Raw genomic sequence first — 15,137 nt, forward strand, 5'->3', positions numbered from 1 at the left:
AATAGCCGGACATTGCAAACAACCCAAATGCCCATCAATTGATTAATGGATAAAAAAGATGTGGTCTTTTTATACAATGGAGTACTACTCAGCCACAAAGAAGGATAAACTGAAGACTTTTATAGGTAAAGGGGGAGCATACAACAAGACCATACTCACAAGTTAAATAAACCAAATGCATATGTGTAAACATCATATTGTCTTTCTAGTGTGAGAAGCTGAAAGAGTAAGTAAGATCCACGATGTACAACAGATACTGGTTTTTATTTTTTTTGGTACCAGGAATTGAATTCAGGACTTTGCATGATACTATGCTGCTGAACTATATCCACAGCCCTACAATATATATTGTGAAATAGGATGAAACTTCAAAAGGAAAGAGAAACTGGGATGGGAGAATGGAAATAAGGAGGAAGGGAAAAGTAAAAAATATATACATAAAAAATAGTTAAGATAGCTATACTACTAATTTCTCTTAGTTCATTGAAAAGAAAGGTTAGTGCCAATATTGCTTGGGCAATTAAATGCCCATATCCTGTACTCTGAGTAACTAATTTAAAGATAACAATATGCAATGTATTACACATTGTTACTTTCCTATTATCTTGTTTGGAAATTTTTTTTTCTCTTTAAAATATAAAAAAAAAAGAAAAAACTTTTTTTTACATCGAAGGGTAATGCTTAGAAAATAAAATAACCACCAACAGAACTGGTAAAAAATACTTGCAAAACACATATATGATAAAGGTTTGCTATCCAGGATAATTGTAATTATAATTCTACACTAAAAATATGAACTGTTGAATTATAGTTATACTAAAAATATGAACAGCCTAATTAACAGATAAAGAACTTGAATAAACACTTCTCCTAAGAGACAAAATATACTTCAAAACATGAAAACAGGTGTTCAATCCAAAATCTGACCTGCAATGTTCACAGTAGCAATATTCCTAAGTTAAAAGGTAGAAATAAATATCTGAGTGTTGTTCCACATGCCTATAATCCCAGCACATAGGAGGGGGAGGAAGGAGGATCACTTGAGCTCAGGAGTTTGAGACCATTCTAAAAAAAGTACAGATGACCCAAAGATCCATCAACTGATGAGGAAATAATATGTGTGGTATACACATCCATACAAAGGAACACTTAGCCATAAAAAAGTAAAAGCCAGCCACAAAAGGCTACATATTGTATGATTTTTATTTTTGCTGTTTTCTTTTTTCTTTTTTTTTTTTTTTTGAGACAAGGTCTTGCTATGTAGTTCAGGCTAGTCTTTAACTCATGGAAATCCTCCTGCCTCAACCTCCCGAATGCTGGAATTGCAGGTGTATACCACTATGCCCGGTGATTTTATTTTTATGAAAGGTCCAGAACAGGCAAGCCATAAACACAAAAAGCAGGGAACTAACTTGAAGAATGTCAGCAAATCAGTAAAGTAATAAAGATCATAATTTAATACTACCAGTTTCAATTACATCATCACTATATCAAACTAAAAGCATTAAGGTGTATGTGCTAATTTTTAGTTACTAATATATGTTTATTTAACACACACACTCTCTCTCTTTCTCTGTGGTGCTGGGGATTTGCAGGGCCTTGTTCAAGCTAAGCAAGTGCTCTACCACTGAGCTATATCCCCAGACCCCATATACTTATTTTTTCTTGGATCTGGAATCAAACTCATGACCTTGCACTTGCCAGGCTGGTGCCATGCTGCTGAGCTATATCCATGGCCCAATACACCCACTTTTAAGGTCACCTGATGCATAAATGATAGAGGAGGAAAAAAGATGATTAAGTATCATTCTTCAACTCCACACTCAACTATAGATAAGCAATATAGTTGTACTTAAAGCAAAACAAAACCAACAAACCTTACAGCTCTACGTTTTAGTAGACCTAAAAGTACGTCAGTACAATATGGGTACTATAAGAGGGTTCAGACATCTTTAGTAAGTGACTGATTGGCTTGAGAAGGTGAATAATGAGGAAATATTTTTCATTTAGAAGAGAGAGAGACTACAGGATAACTGTGGTCTAAGTTTTCAAAGGCTGTCACAGAAAAGAAAGGAATCGAGTCATGGAATCTTAGAGAAGGTTTAATGAGTTTAAATTCAATCCTGTGATCAACAAGCAGAGTCTGAGTAGGAGGACCTAAGGCAAGGCGCCTCTCCTTGCAATTGTCACAGCTTAGGATGAAAGGCAGTTCCTAGCCAATTCAAAGAAACATAAACTAAAAAGGCTTAGGCTGTTACTCAGATAAATGGTCCAAAGGGAGTGCATGACATGCCCAACTGTGGCTGGAGAACCAAGTCCAAACTGCTCAGTTTGGAATCCAGGGCAGTGATAAATTGGCTCCCATGTACCTTACAAGTCCCACTACAAGCCTTGTCTCAATAGCTGTTCTCTCCTTGAGTCTTAATACTAATAGGTATGGTTGCCACTTAAAGTTTGGCTGAAATAACTTCGAATTTCTTCCCCTAGATATCACTTTTTTTTGGGAGGAAGGTGGGGGTGCTGAGATAGCGCCTTGCTATGTAGTTCAGGTTGGCCTCGAATTTGCTTGTCTAGCAGTTTCAAGGCCGTACATTCAATCCCCAGTACCATAAAAATTGACTAAAAAATTTCTGGGCGTGGTGGCACATGCCTGTAATTGCAGCACTGAGGAACCTGAGGCTGGAGGATTGCTAAGAATTTGAGGACAGCCTGTGCTACATAGTGAGTTCAAGGCCAGCCTGAAATATGCAGAGATCTTGCCTAAAAAAAAAAAAATTCACAAACTTACAGAAAAACTGGATATAAAAAGACCATTTTCTTTCTAAAATCATTTGAGGTAAGTGCTGACTCAATGTCTTATCACACCTAAACACTTCAGTGTTTGTCCCCCAAGTCTTTTCTCCTCCAAGAAAAGCTTAGCACTTTCAGGAACAAACAGCTTGCGGCAGCACGCGTGCCATAGGTCCACCACCACCGCAGGCTTACCTTAGAAGTACTTTTCCTGACCCAGTCCTGAGATAGCAGCCTTGGTTCTGTTTACTGGAAAATGGTATTTAGAGACCAAGATCAGGCCAGTAGGTATATTCATTGTTATTGGGATGTTGTTGCTCTAAGTCTTCTCAGTAGACAGTTAGGCAATATATGTATTCATAGGTCCACACATTCCCATCTACTTTTCCCTATACCTGTTTATGTAATGAGTATTGTACTCACGGTGAATCTTCTAATTCAAATCCAACACGAGTCATTTTAGTTTTATATCTCTTTTTAATCTCTTGACAGACATCTGCCTGCCACTGTACTTAAGTTCCCTTGAAATATAACTAATTTCCTATAGTCTCTCCCACTCTTTACCTGTATGTATTCCTTCTTTTCCTTACTTAAACTGATTCCCATTCTGGGCTGATCCTATATAGGTCCCCTCCTCATCCAACCTGGTTCACTCTCATCACTTAGTTCTGGTCCCCCTTTCCAGGGATGCCACCTTCAGTCTTAGTCACCTACACTCCTGCTCCCACTATGTGTAGATGGCCGTTTTACTCCACTGGGTACCAAATCTCAATGCTGCTCTGCCCTGATCCCTCACAAATTTCCCAACTGGGCTACTTACCCTGTGTTGTGTGGGTGCCCTCCTCACCCCACAGCCCACTCAGGGCCACGCTGGCCCATTCCCACCTCCAGCTGGATCAAGTTCCTTTTTCTGGCCTATGTCATGACTGTAGCATTCAAACACAAACACACACACAAATTTTACTTTAATTTTTCTTGATAATGAGGATTGAACCCAGGGCCTCATGTATGCTAAGCACACATAAAACCGCTGCAGTATACTCCTAGCATCCCCCTAAATATTTTTTTATTAGAAAAGAAAATGCCTGCATATAGAGTGGACTGGAGGTATAGCTTAGTGGTGGACTGCATTCCTAGTATGTACAAAAATATTAGGTTGATTCCTAGCAGGGGAAAAAAAAGTCCAAAAACTAGTAAGATCATACCCAGACCATCACTTCTAGACTGAAAATACAAGTAATGCTAGAAACCTTTGCTTTATATGGAGAACTCTGACAAGTAAAAGGTAGCATGATTCTCCCCACCCAGATAAAATGAAGTTATTCAAATCCTGTACTTATAAACGTAATACAAGAAAATAAAGTATTCCAACTTGACAAGTAGTTATTGTTCCACAATGCCATAAATATACTGAAATTCAAAACTGGTTAAACAGCAGTCATCTTTAGGTGACATGATACATTGTATAACATGAAAAAACATTACCATGAATAAAACTAAAATAATTATTCTAACTAAAGGAGAAGAGGAGGAAGATAGGACATAAACTCTTCCTAGTCATAAAAAAGAAAACACTAAAGAGAGATAGGAAGATAAACATGAGGACAAAGAAAAATATGGAAAGAGTGAACTGGAAAGGAAACAAACAAGGCTAAGTTCCTAGAGCTTATTATAATGGGCCCTCAACAATGTTTGTTAACAAAACTTATTAGAACATTTCTCTCTTACTGCCTTTGGATGGGCTGATGATATAGTTCATCAGTAGAGTGCTAGCCTACTATCTCTTACTGCATGCATGCATTCATGCATTCATTATCATTTTGTAAGTAGGGACTGAACCAAAGGCTTTTCACTGAGCTGTATTTCTAGCCCCACCCCATCCCCTTGAGATAGGGTCTTGCTATGGAGTTCAGGCTGGCCTTGAACTCATGCCGCCGATTCTCCTGTCTCAGCCTCTCAAGTGCTGGAATTACAGGTGTGTGTGCCTCACCACACCTGGCTCTAGCCTCTTTTAAATTTTTTTTTTTGCATTGTGTACTAGGGTCTCACTCAAATGCTAAATTGTCCAGGCTGGGTTTGAATTTTCAAGCCTTTGGCATTAGTGTTCTAGAATGGTGGGATTAGAGGCATGCGTCACTACGCCTAACTTCTTAATGCCTTTCAAATGACAATCAGCAAATATCTACTGTGAAGACTCTCCAAATACAGTACACCTAGCTTAGGCCCTGGGCTTAGAAATCAGTCCTAAACCAGAGACTCTCCTTCCAGGTAAGCATCAAGTAGGTCCCAAGTGGTCAGGTACAAATATAAACTATCACTCAGCAGAGAAACATCTCAGAGCAGATATTCAGTGTCAATATCACTACTTTTATTTTAAAACATCACTAAAAAAGGCAAAGGTGGGTATGATGGCAAATACCTATTATCCCAACACTAAGGGAGGCTGAAGCAGGAGGACTGAAAGTTTGAGTCCCACTCAGGAAACTCAGTAAGACCATCTGGAAACGAAAAATAAAAAGGACTGTGGATGTAGCTCAGTGGTAGAGAGCCTCCGGGTCTGATCCCCGGTACCTAGAGGTGATAGTTGTGGGTAGTGGTGTAGGTGTGGGGTAAGAAGCCCAAGGATGCAGCACAGAGCAAATGTGCTAAGGTTAATTCCCAGTACTAGGGGTGGAGTGTAATTAGTATGTCTAGCTCTGTCAGAATTAAGTCCTTTTAAGCAGGATGTACTTAGCCAGACATGGTGGCTTATGCCTGTAATCCCAGGGCTTGGGAAACCAAAGCAGGAGGATTACCAGGAGTTCGAGGCCAGCCTGAGCTACAGAGTAAGTTATGGGAAGCCTGTATTACACAGTGAGACCCTTTCTGAACATTCCTCCCTTCCCCAAAGCAGAATGTATTTTGTTTACAGATGTGCTCTCTCAGTGACTAACACTCCTTTAATTTTTGGAGTGAAACTACCTAGAATATAGTATTTAAACACATCTAATTATCATAACAAAATATAAATAAAGCAGGGCTAGGGGTATATAGCTCAGTGGTAGAACATTTGCCTACCTCTAGATTCAATCTTCAGTACTGCCACCCCACCTCCACCAATCGTAAGTTTAGTCTTGTGTCTCGTGTGTATGCCTTTGAAGCCCACTTACGTAGTCATTAAAATAGTCTAAGAGGTCAGGGATATAGCTCAACAGCACAACTGCCTGCCTGGCAAGCACAAGGTTCTGAGTTTGATTTCTAGTACCAAAAAAAAAAAAAAAAAGGTCTAAGAATCCAAAATTAGTGCCAAGGAAAAACCGTAATGATTGATACCATGAAGCCATGTGCCCTTGTGTGTCTTTAAGTTACTTCTAGGTCTCATTTTCTTTATTAGTAATGTGAGGAAGCTGGATGCAATTACACAGGGACTACTAAAAGGTCAGACCTGACACTTTAAAAATTCTGAGCCCCATTCCATATCCACTGAAAGAGAATCTGAATAGTTTTAACAGGTTCTTCAGGTGATTCTAGTATGTACACAGACTGCAAATAATTGGACCAATGACCTTTAAGGTCCCCTCTTGGGCTACAGAAATCATTTACTTAGCTTTTTCTATAATTTCACAATATTATCGCTGTAAGACATTTATGTTACTGTCACTTGTCTGAGGAGTGGGAAACTGAGGCCAGATGTGGTAGTGCAGCAGTTTGTAATCCCAGTACTTGGGAGGCTGAAGCAGGAGGATCACAAATTGGAGACCACCCTGGGCCACACAGTGAATTCAATGCCAGCTTGGACTATATATCATAACTTATCTCAAAAAAACAAAGCAAACAAACAAACAAAACAAAAAGAAGGTTCAGAAACATGAACTGCTCAAGACCATGCAATTAACAGCTGAACCAGGCGTGGTGGCACATGCCCACAATCCCAGCACTGCAGAAGGCTGAAACAGAAAAATTAAACTCAAGCCCAGCCTGGGTAACTTAGGGAGACTCTGTGTCAATATAAAAAATAAAAAAAGGAGTGGGGATGTAGTTCAGTGTGAAGTCCTTGGGTTCAATTGCCAGTACTACCAAACCATAAAACAAACCAACAAGAACAATAAGCAAACCCAAACCCAAACCCAAAACAAATCAAATCCACACGATCCACTTTACTCTAGTCGTTTATTCTATGGTTCTAACATTATTCTATAGGGTAATTTAAAAAGTGACTATTATTTTAAATGGAGGAAATTTCAAGTGTCTGTTTTGGGAAATAAATGCCAAAATTAAGTTGTGCAGGGGAGGGTACAGCACAGATGGGAAGGAAAGAGAAGGTTCACATTATGTCACCTCAAACTGCAACACAGACAGGTAATACGTACCTTAACTGTACCATCATCGCTGCCTGTGCAGACAAGCTGGGGCCCCCTTCTGGCTGGATAACAGGAATTTACAAAGGAAGTATGTCCCTTCAGCCTTTTAACCCTCTCGCCTGTTTCACTATCCCATACTGCCACAGTTTTATCTGTGGATGCGGAGAAGAGCATGCTAGAAGGTAAGAGGGAAAACACAGAAGAAATAAGTGAAGACAATAACAAGCTATCTTTCCCATGTGCCAAGATGTGCCAAATTCCTCCAGGCCACTGACTGGTTGTGCTCTGCCAGCATGAAACATGATGCTAGAACACCTTACCCTACATATAGAAAGCTTGTACTTGTCTAGACCGTTTTTTTGAGACAGGGTCTTGCTCTGCAGTGCAGGCTGGCCTTGAACTTGTTTATGTGGTACAGGTTAGCCTCAAACTCATGGTAATCCTCCTGCCTCAGCCTCCCAAGTATTTGCATTACAGGTGTGCACCACCACAGCTGGCTTAGACCCAGTTTTAAGGGAGACCCCATGATGTTTTTAAAAAATTTCCTCGTGACACACCCCATACCTAATATAGTTTTCTCAATCTTTTCCTCATTTGTGATAGATAACACATTACACATTAGGTATTTCCTGACTTGAAAATTTTTAATCATTCCCTGCTGCCACAGAGGTAAGAGAGACTGCCATAATTCTGGATCTAAAAGTTAAGTAATTCAATCCTTGCTCTACAAATCAAAGTTTTTATTTTGTCTCTGAGAATAAGTTCTATTTAATTTTATGATGCTTTTAAAAATAATTATGCACAGGTATTAGGGAGAGTATAAAATCAAGAGGTGGGTATAATGCTTGCTTTATTTAAGAAGTATACGCTATGTATCAGTTGATCAAACACCCTAAGATTTCAGATGTCAGGAAGGGCACACCTATGCCAGCAATACAGAGGCTGAGGCTTGCACTCAAGGCTGGCCTGGGTTAATAGTAAGCAATGAGACCTTGACCCCACCCTCAGCAAAACAATCAGTGTTCACCAAGACACTTAAAAATGGGATTAGTTCACTACATATAACCATCTTTCTGTATTATCTACAGACATTCTAAAATTTTGATAGATTGTCTGTAACATTCATAACAAAGATGTCAGATGAACAAGGTTAAACAAAAATACCTGCAGACAAGATTACAGAGAGCCTTAACAAATAGGTCAACACTAAATAGTTTTAAGAGTTGAGTATGGTGATACGTGTGTATATCCTCATAATCACAGCACTTGGGAGGCTGAGGCAGAGGATCACTGTGTAGCCAGCCTGGACTACGCAGCAAGACCACGTCTCAAAAACCAACCAATCCCCCACCCACCCTAAGGCCTCAGCACTGAACTACATCCCTAGCCATTTTTATTTTGAGACAGAGTGTTGTTCAATCACTAAGTTACCCAAGCTGGGCTCTAAAGTACCATCCTCCTGCCTTAGCCTCTTAGACTGCTGGACCTCTAGGCGTGTGCCATCATACCTGGCTCATTACTCTGCTTTTTTTGGTTTTCAAAATAGTACTTTATTGCTTCTATAATGAAAACAGCTACATTCAAAAATTACATTTTGCTTTGTCTTACAGAAAAAATAAATTTGTCTAGAATACTAATGTTAGACAACAGTGACAATGTATTTATAATTGCTTACATACACCTCACTGGGGGTTACAGTAAGATTGAGAAGAAAGCAGCTACCCAGAATGTAGCGGTTTGTGACAGGAAGGTCTCGTAAGAGGGGAAGCTCAAGAACGAAAGGTAAAAGGGTGCTAAGAAAAATGAATTGAGAAGCAAGCATCATTCCACTATGAGACACTCACCTGCCATCTGTGTTATAATGGAGCTCCATCACTGCTCCACTATGTCCTTTCAGTGTGGCATAATTATCACAGTCACCATAGACATTCCATAGCACTGTTAGGGAGACAGGACTTCTGTAAGTAATATAAGCTGTGTACACTGGCTGTGCAGAGGTTACTTGAGTTTACTTGAACAACAGTTGTGAAATTATTATTTCCTTGGATACTATTGGTTCTATCAAGGGACAAATTTTCCCAACACTAAGATAAAAATTAGGGGAATATTTTTACAATTCTTAAGGTTAAAAAATATAAATTTTGAAAATTTAGGGGCTGGGGATTTAGCTCAGTGGCACAGCGCCTGGCTGGCAAGTGCAAGGGCGTGAGTTCAATTTCCGGTACTGCAAAAAAAAAAAAAAAAGAAAAAAGAAAATTTAAACTGTTTCTGTAATTTTAAGAAGTTGGCACCTCCCCTAGTCTCCACCTCTACCTATTTGTCTTTTTTTTGCTAACGGGAATCAACCTCATGCTTGCCAGGCAGGCACTGTGCCACTCTGATGTACTGTCACGGCTTGTGTCTAGGTGTCTCCCAAAGGCTTATGTGGTCACAGATGGGGCTTTTCAGAAGTGGCTGGATCTACATGTGTGATGCTGGCAATCAAGAGTGCATGATTACTAAATTGGTCCACTGACTGGTTTGGCATAGTTCTGGATGTAGATAATAGGAAGGCCTGCCCTGGGTGTAAGGGCATGCAGCCTGGATAGAATATAAGGGTGGAAAGAAGGCTGCTTTTGGCCGCCCACTGTTGCTTCTTTGCTGTCTTCTGCCCAACATAAATTGCTTCTCCTTTGTGATGCCCCTCCACTATGCCACCCTGCCTTGCAGCCAGCCAACTATGAACTGAAACCGCTATATAATGCAAGCTACAATAAAGCTTTCCTCCTTTAACTTCGAGTATCAGGTATTTTGTTTCAGCAATGAGAAAAGTAACCAAGACAAATAAAGACTTAACAGATAAAGAGCCAAGGAACTCATTTCATGTCATAATCAGGTGAATGAAGTCAGAAATCAAATAAAAGAGAGCTTTGTTATTTTCTTACTTGCTTTTTCTCATGACTCCCTCAAATGGACTTTTTTCTACCTTTTAAAATAGTGTTGAGGATCAAATCCAGGGCCCTGTGTATGCTAGGCAAGCACTCTACAACTGAGCTACACCCTGGCCCCATTTTTCTATTCATTTTTCAAGTTTAAGTACTCTGGAGTTATAGCTAAGAATCTGGTAGCAAATCGTAATACAAAGGTAGATTATCAAAGTGAGTTGCCATTTTGGGAACCCTTCCTTCTCTTATGCTAGGATTCTGGGTGTGGATCAAGAGGAGGCTCCTGTGCACCTTTAGGAACAGTAATGTTTCTTTCTTTATAACTCTTATTAACTTATGAAATCTGGATTATTCACCTTGTTAAATCAGCTCTAGACTTACTTTCCCTCATGATGAATATATCCTCAAACCAGAACAACTCTTTCCTTCCTTTTATATCTACCACATGAACCTCACGTAGTTTTTTTTTTTTGACAGGGTCTGGCTATGTAGTTCAGGCTGGCCTTGCACTTACTATGGAGCTGAGGATGGCCTCAAACTCATGGGGATCCTCCTGCCTCACCCTCTGCAGTGCTGGCATTACAGGTGTGTGTCACTACACCTGGCTGGACCTCAAGTTTTACATCCAGGTGATTATTCAGCATAGTTATGCGTTGCTTTTAGCATGTTAGCCATGTAGTTTATGTTGCCAGTTTGTAGTATCCAAGGTTTAAAAAACCCAAGCAGTATTTGGCAGAGGGTAATTACTCTGGATTTAAAAACTGTCTAGCTGGGCATGTGGGTGCATGGCTATAATCCTAGCTACTCAGAGGCTGAGGCAGGAGGATTGCCAAGTTCAGGTCCAGCTTGGGGAACTCAGTGAAACCATTTCAAAACAAAAAACAAACGGGCTGAGGATGTAGCTCAGTGGTACAGAATTCTGTGTTCCTTCTCCAGTACTGAAAAACAAAACCAAAACACAACTGTGTCTTACATATCAGTCGGTCAAATCCTGCAGATGCTAAAGTGGAGCCGTTGGGGTGAAACTTGCAGCAGTACACTTCTCCTTCATGTCCTGAGAGCAGCATGATTGGAGCTTGAAGGGAGGAACACCTTGGAGGTCCCTAAACAAAACAGAAGTATGAAGGAGCCATTGTACACAAGCAAGGCTGTAGAACAGGGGGTTGGGAGTAGAGGGAAAAAGATTAGGCAAATGACTGACAGGATTTCACCTGATTTAGAGAATGGCAGCTCTGCTCACATACCTTGTATCTCCCATCTGATACCCTCTTAATATTCCAGTGTCTACCTGTTATACCAACTCTCCTCTTCTCCCACTTGGCTCCAGTGCCACAGTCAGGTTTTGATTGCTCAATCAAGTTAAATCCACTTTTGCCTTAGGATCTTTACCCATGCAGTTGTCCCTGATGAGAATCTCTTCTCCTAGATTTGGCTTTCAAGTACTTCCTCTTTAGAAAGTCTTTCCTTGATCACGTAAACTCAAGAAACACCCCTACTTGTATTCTGTTAACTCCATTGTATGCCTTCACAGCACTGAGCACTACCTGAAATTACCTTCCTCATATAATTCTGTATGTATCTTGTCCTTTTCCCAGAGAAATGAAGCTCTGTGAGTGCAGGGACCCTACTTGTGTCATTCAAAACTGTTTTCTCAGTCTTTGTTCATTTAATGAATTACTCAACTGTGCTTCCTGCCAACCCTGCGGGATTCAGATTATTGAACAAAGTAGTTTTAATTATGATTTTGAACATTAAGCCTAGGCTTGGCAATTCAGTTAAACCTGAGTTGACATTCTTACTTGCCAAATAGGAAGAACAAGTACACTACCCAAGAACCCTCAATCTCTTTAACAGTTTCCAGCATATTTATTCTTTTAAAAAATATTATGTGACAAGCAGTGTTCTAGCCACTAGGGAAAGCAATATTAAGCTAAATAAATAATGAAGCTTGCATTCTAGAGGGAAGGAGGGGGAGGAGACATGTAAGAGAAGGGAAGGAGGGGTAATGAGAGAGAGAGAGAGAGAGAGAGAGAGAGAGACACAAAGGAAAGAGACGTGAGAGGCATAGACAGTGATATATACCATGGAGAAAAATACATTAGAAATATGAGTTCCAGAGTATGAGGTGTTACAATTTAAAATAGGATGGTAAAAGAAAGACTTCACCAAAAAAAGTGATATCTGAACAAAGACTTGAAGGAGCTGAGTGTGTAAATCATGTGGACATTTGAACATTTCAGGAGAGGGGGCAGCACATGCAAAGGCTGTGAGGCAGGAGAATGTAAATCTGCATGACTACAGCATTGTAAGCAATGGAAAATTGGCAGACCAGAAAGGTAAGGAAAGGAAGTGATTATAAAAATTCTTATTTTTGTTCCAAATTAAATGGAAAGCCACTGGAAAGTCTGTAGCAGAGGAGAATGTAAACTGATGTTCTGAAAGACTCCTGAGTGCTAGACTGATAACAAATTGCTGATAGGACAGAAACAGCAAACCAAATTAGGCCCCGCTGGCAGTAATATCATATTATTGGCAGAAATGCAAACATCTTTATTTGTTGTTTTTTTTTTTTTTTTGTACCAGGGATTAAACTCAAGACCTTGTGCTTGGCAGGCAGGCACTTGTGCCGCTGAGCTATATCCCCGGCAAACAGCTTTATTTGGGGATAGCAATATTTTCTCTGTTAACTCCCATCAGCTTGCTAACCAAGATGGCTTCTTTTAGACTAGCTTGTTCGCTGGGATAATGACTTAGACCAGGAGACCTTACAGATCCAGATAGTACAAATTCTGATTACTATCTGTGTTTTTTTTTTTTTTAAGGGTCTCACTATGTTGCCCAGGCTGGCCTCAAACATTTGGGCTCAAGCAATCCTCCTGCCTCAGCCTTCTGACTAGTGTGCCATGACACCTGACTCATCTAGATATTCTGAGGACGATGCCAGTGGGATTGGCTGACAGGCTGGTTGAGGCGCTGAGAGAGACGGCACATTACATATTTCCTCTTCTGAGCCTAACAACATAGCAGAAAGTGTAACCATTTCAATGAGAAATGCCGTTAGCTAAGAGTTTGTTTTCCCACCTGCAAAATGAGAAAATAATAGTTGCTACATTTTAGGCTGTTACCAAGATCAATGAAGATTTCACATACAAAACAGTACAAGAGTCAATGAAGTTGTTACTCAGTTGCTGTAAAGAACACAAATACTGAGAAACAAAAGGAAAAGCAACTTGCCCAAAGTCCCAAAGCGAGCTCATTTCACTGCTTCCTTCCCTTGCTCATTCATTCATCTACCCTAGATACTTTATGTTGCATCCCTGGAAGAGTTAGGATGCGGAAGCCAGGGTCTGGGTCTCGAGCCCAAGGTTTTAGACTAATTTGAACGTTACCTCACAGGGCAGTCAAAAGGCTGCAAGTGGGCATCCAACAGGGAATCGGGGCTTTTATAACGTTTGTGCGCTTTAACTTCAGGTCCATTCTCATTCCGCCCGCGCACTGCGGGATCACCGGGAATAGCGCTGAGACAGGGAGAGGAGTTGAGGGCCCAAGGCCGTCTGCTTCTTCACTTACCGCTTGCAGCAAAGCTCCCGGGGCTGCCTGTTGCTGCCCCGCTCCGGGGCCCGAGCCCGCCGCTCCCAGCGGCAACTCATGACGCTGCCGTTTGACTGGAACCAGTGGCAACTCCGGGGCCTTGCGCTTCGGCTGTTCTATCATGGCGGAAAACGCTCTCCTCAGCGCGGCCACTGACCGCGCGGACAGCCCTAGGCGCCTCGCGATTGGCTGCGATTTAGTTCTTCCTCCTCAACTTCCGGCTTGGACAATCCAATCGATTTCCAAGATTGTCTTTTACCCCGCCTACCAGCCGGCTCTTGTTATTGGGTCTATCTTTCTGACGTCATGAAAACGCGACTCCAGGATTGGCAAACGAAGCTGGCGTCCCTCCTCGGCGCGCTGTCTAGTGGGCGGGAACGCGCTGACTGGGTTAGGCGTTTCGGGCAATGCAGCAGCTCCGCGACTCGGAGCTGACGCCTAGTAAGTAGGAGGGAGAGCGGGGGTGGGCGGGCTGCTCGTAGGAGGCGACCTCCCGGCTGTGCGGCCTGAGCCTGCCGTTCTCACTGAAAGTCCTAATAGCAGGGGGCGGAAGGCAGGCTCCGAGTTCCCGCCTGGGTGAGTCCCTTTGTGAGCAGGAACAGACTTTGGGGGTCTCTGGCGGCGGGACTCAGGCCCCACGGCGGCTGGCCCTTGACTGCTGACCTCTTCTACAGGCGCCTTTTGTGTCCATCCTGTGCCCTGCGTTCCCCTGCAGAAAGGCCTGTCCCCCGTCAATGCCCCTTTAGCTGAGCAGGCCTACGTGTTTCTGCTTGTGATTGTGCAGTCTTTTTAAGAGCCTGATCTATGTCCCCGAGGGGGACAATGATGCAGGAAATGTCCGACTCCTCCAGTTCCGTTGAAAAATTTGAGATTGTACCTATGAACCAGGCCTCCTCAGTGGTTCCACTGACGTTTCCTGTGCAGAGCGTTGGCAGATACGTTATGAACCAAACATGGTCCCCAGTCTTAAGGGATTGGAGTCTGTTGTGGGGGGCAAGATATTAAACGGTGATCTCACCAACTGGAACGTGCTAGCCAGGAGAGGTACTTGACGCTATGAGTGCCTGAAATAAGCAGGAAGGCTTTTCAGAGGAAAAGATGCCCGAGTTGATCCCTGATGGAAAAATTCTAATGAGGTGAAGAGGGAAGGCAGAGCATTCCACGGAGAATAGCAGGCGTGGAGGTCCCCTATCAAGTGGGTGCTGGTATAAAGAAAATGGGGCGGGGGTACAGTACAGGATGGAGCTGGAGGTTTTAGAGATCAGACTTTGCAGGAGTTTGTATTTTTTCTTTTAAAACTGTAGGGAAACCACTAAGAGCTTTCCTTTCCCTCGGGAGTGGGATGTGGAGGGGGTAGCTTGATCCCTCAGGCTTAATATGAGATGAAGAGGGCCTTGGTGGATGTAGAAGAATCGCTTAGGAGGATAAGCAGTAATCCCAGTCAGAGATGTCAGCAGGAACCAAGTGGTGAAGCACAGAGTATTAGATTCTA

The 15,137-nt window shown here is 41.8% G+C and overlaps 2 protein-coding genes across 4 annotated transcripts in view; one reads left to right on the forward strand and one right to left on the reverse strand.

Moving 5' to 3' along the window:
- Snrnp40 (small nuclear ribonucleoprotein 40kDa (U5)) overlaps nt 1-13,816 on the reverse strand; it is a 33,654-nt gene extending 19,838 nt beyond the window's left edge. Inside the window, exons 1-4 of the mRNA XM_005395015.2 lie at nt 13,625-13,816; nt 11,028-11,157; nt 8,975-9,068; nt 7,140-7,305 (exon numbers count right to left, since the gene is read on the reverse strand). Of these exons, the coding sequence (XP_005395072.1) occupies nt 7,140-7,305; nt 8,975-9,068; nt 11,028-11,157; nt 13,625-13,768 (534 nt within the window). The 5' untranslated portion in view covers nt 13,769-13,816. The remainder of the gene's footprint in view (nt 1-7,139; nt 7,306-8,974; nt 9,069-11,027; nt 11,158-13,624) is intronic.
- Nucleotides 13,817-13,974: 158 nt separating this feature from the next.
- Zcchc17 (zinc finger, CCHC domain containing 17) overlaps nt 13,975-15,137 on the forward strand; it is a 57,133-nt gene continuing 55,970 nt past the window's right edge. The window contains exon 1 of one of the 3 annotated variants that reach the window (XM_005395018.2): nt 13,975-14,086. The gene's annotated coding sequence lies outside the window, so the exon portion shown is untranslated. The other 2 variants (XM_005395016.2, XM_005395017.2) reach the window with 2 other exon arrangements.

This window comes from Chinchilla lanigera, unplaced genomic scaffold, assembly GCF_000276665.1.
Source record: "Chinchilla lanigera isolate Chin_1 unplaced genomic scaffold, ChiLan1.0 scaffold00051, whole genome shotgun sequence".
In the NCBI taxonomy this organism is placed as follows: Eukaryota; Metazoa; Chordata; class Mammalia; order Rodentia; family Chinchillidae; genus Chinchilla; species Chinchilla lanigera.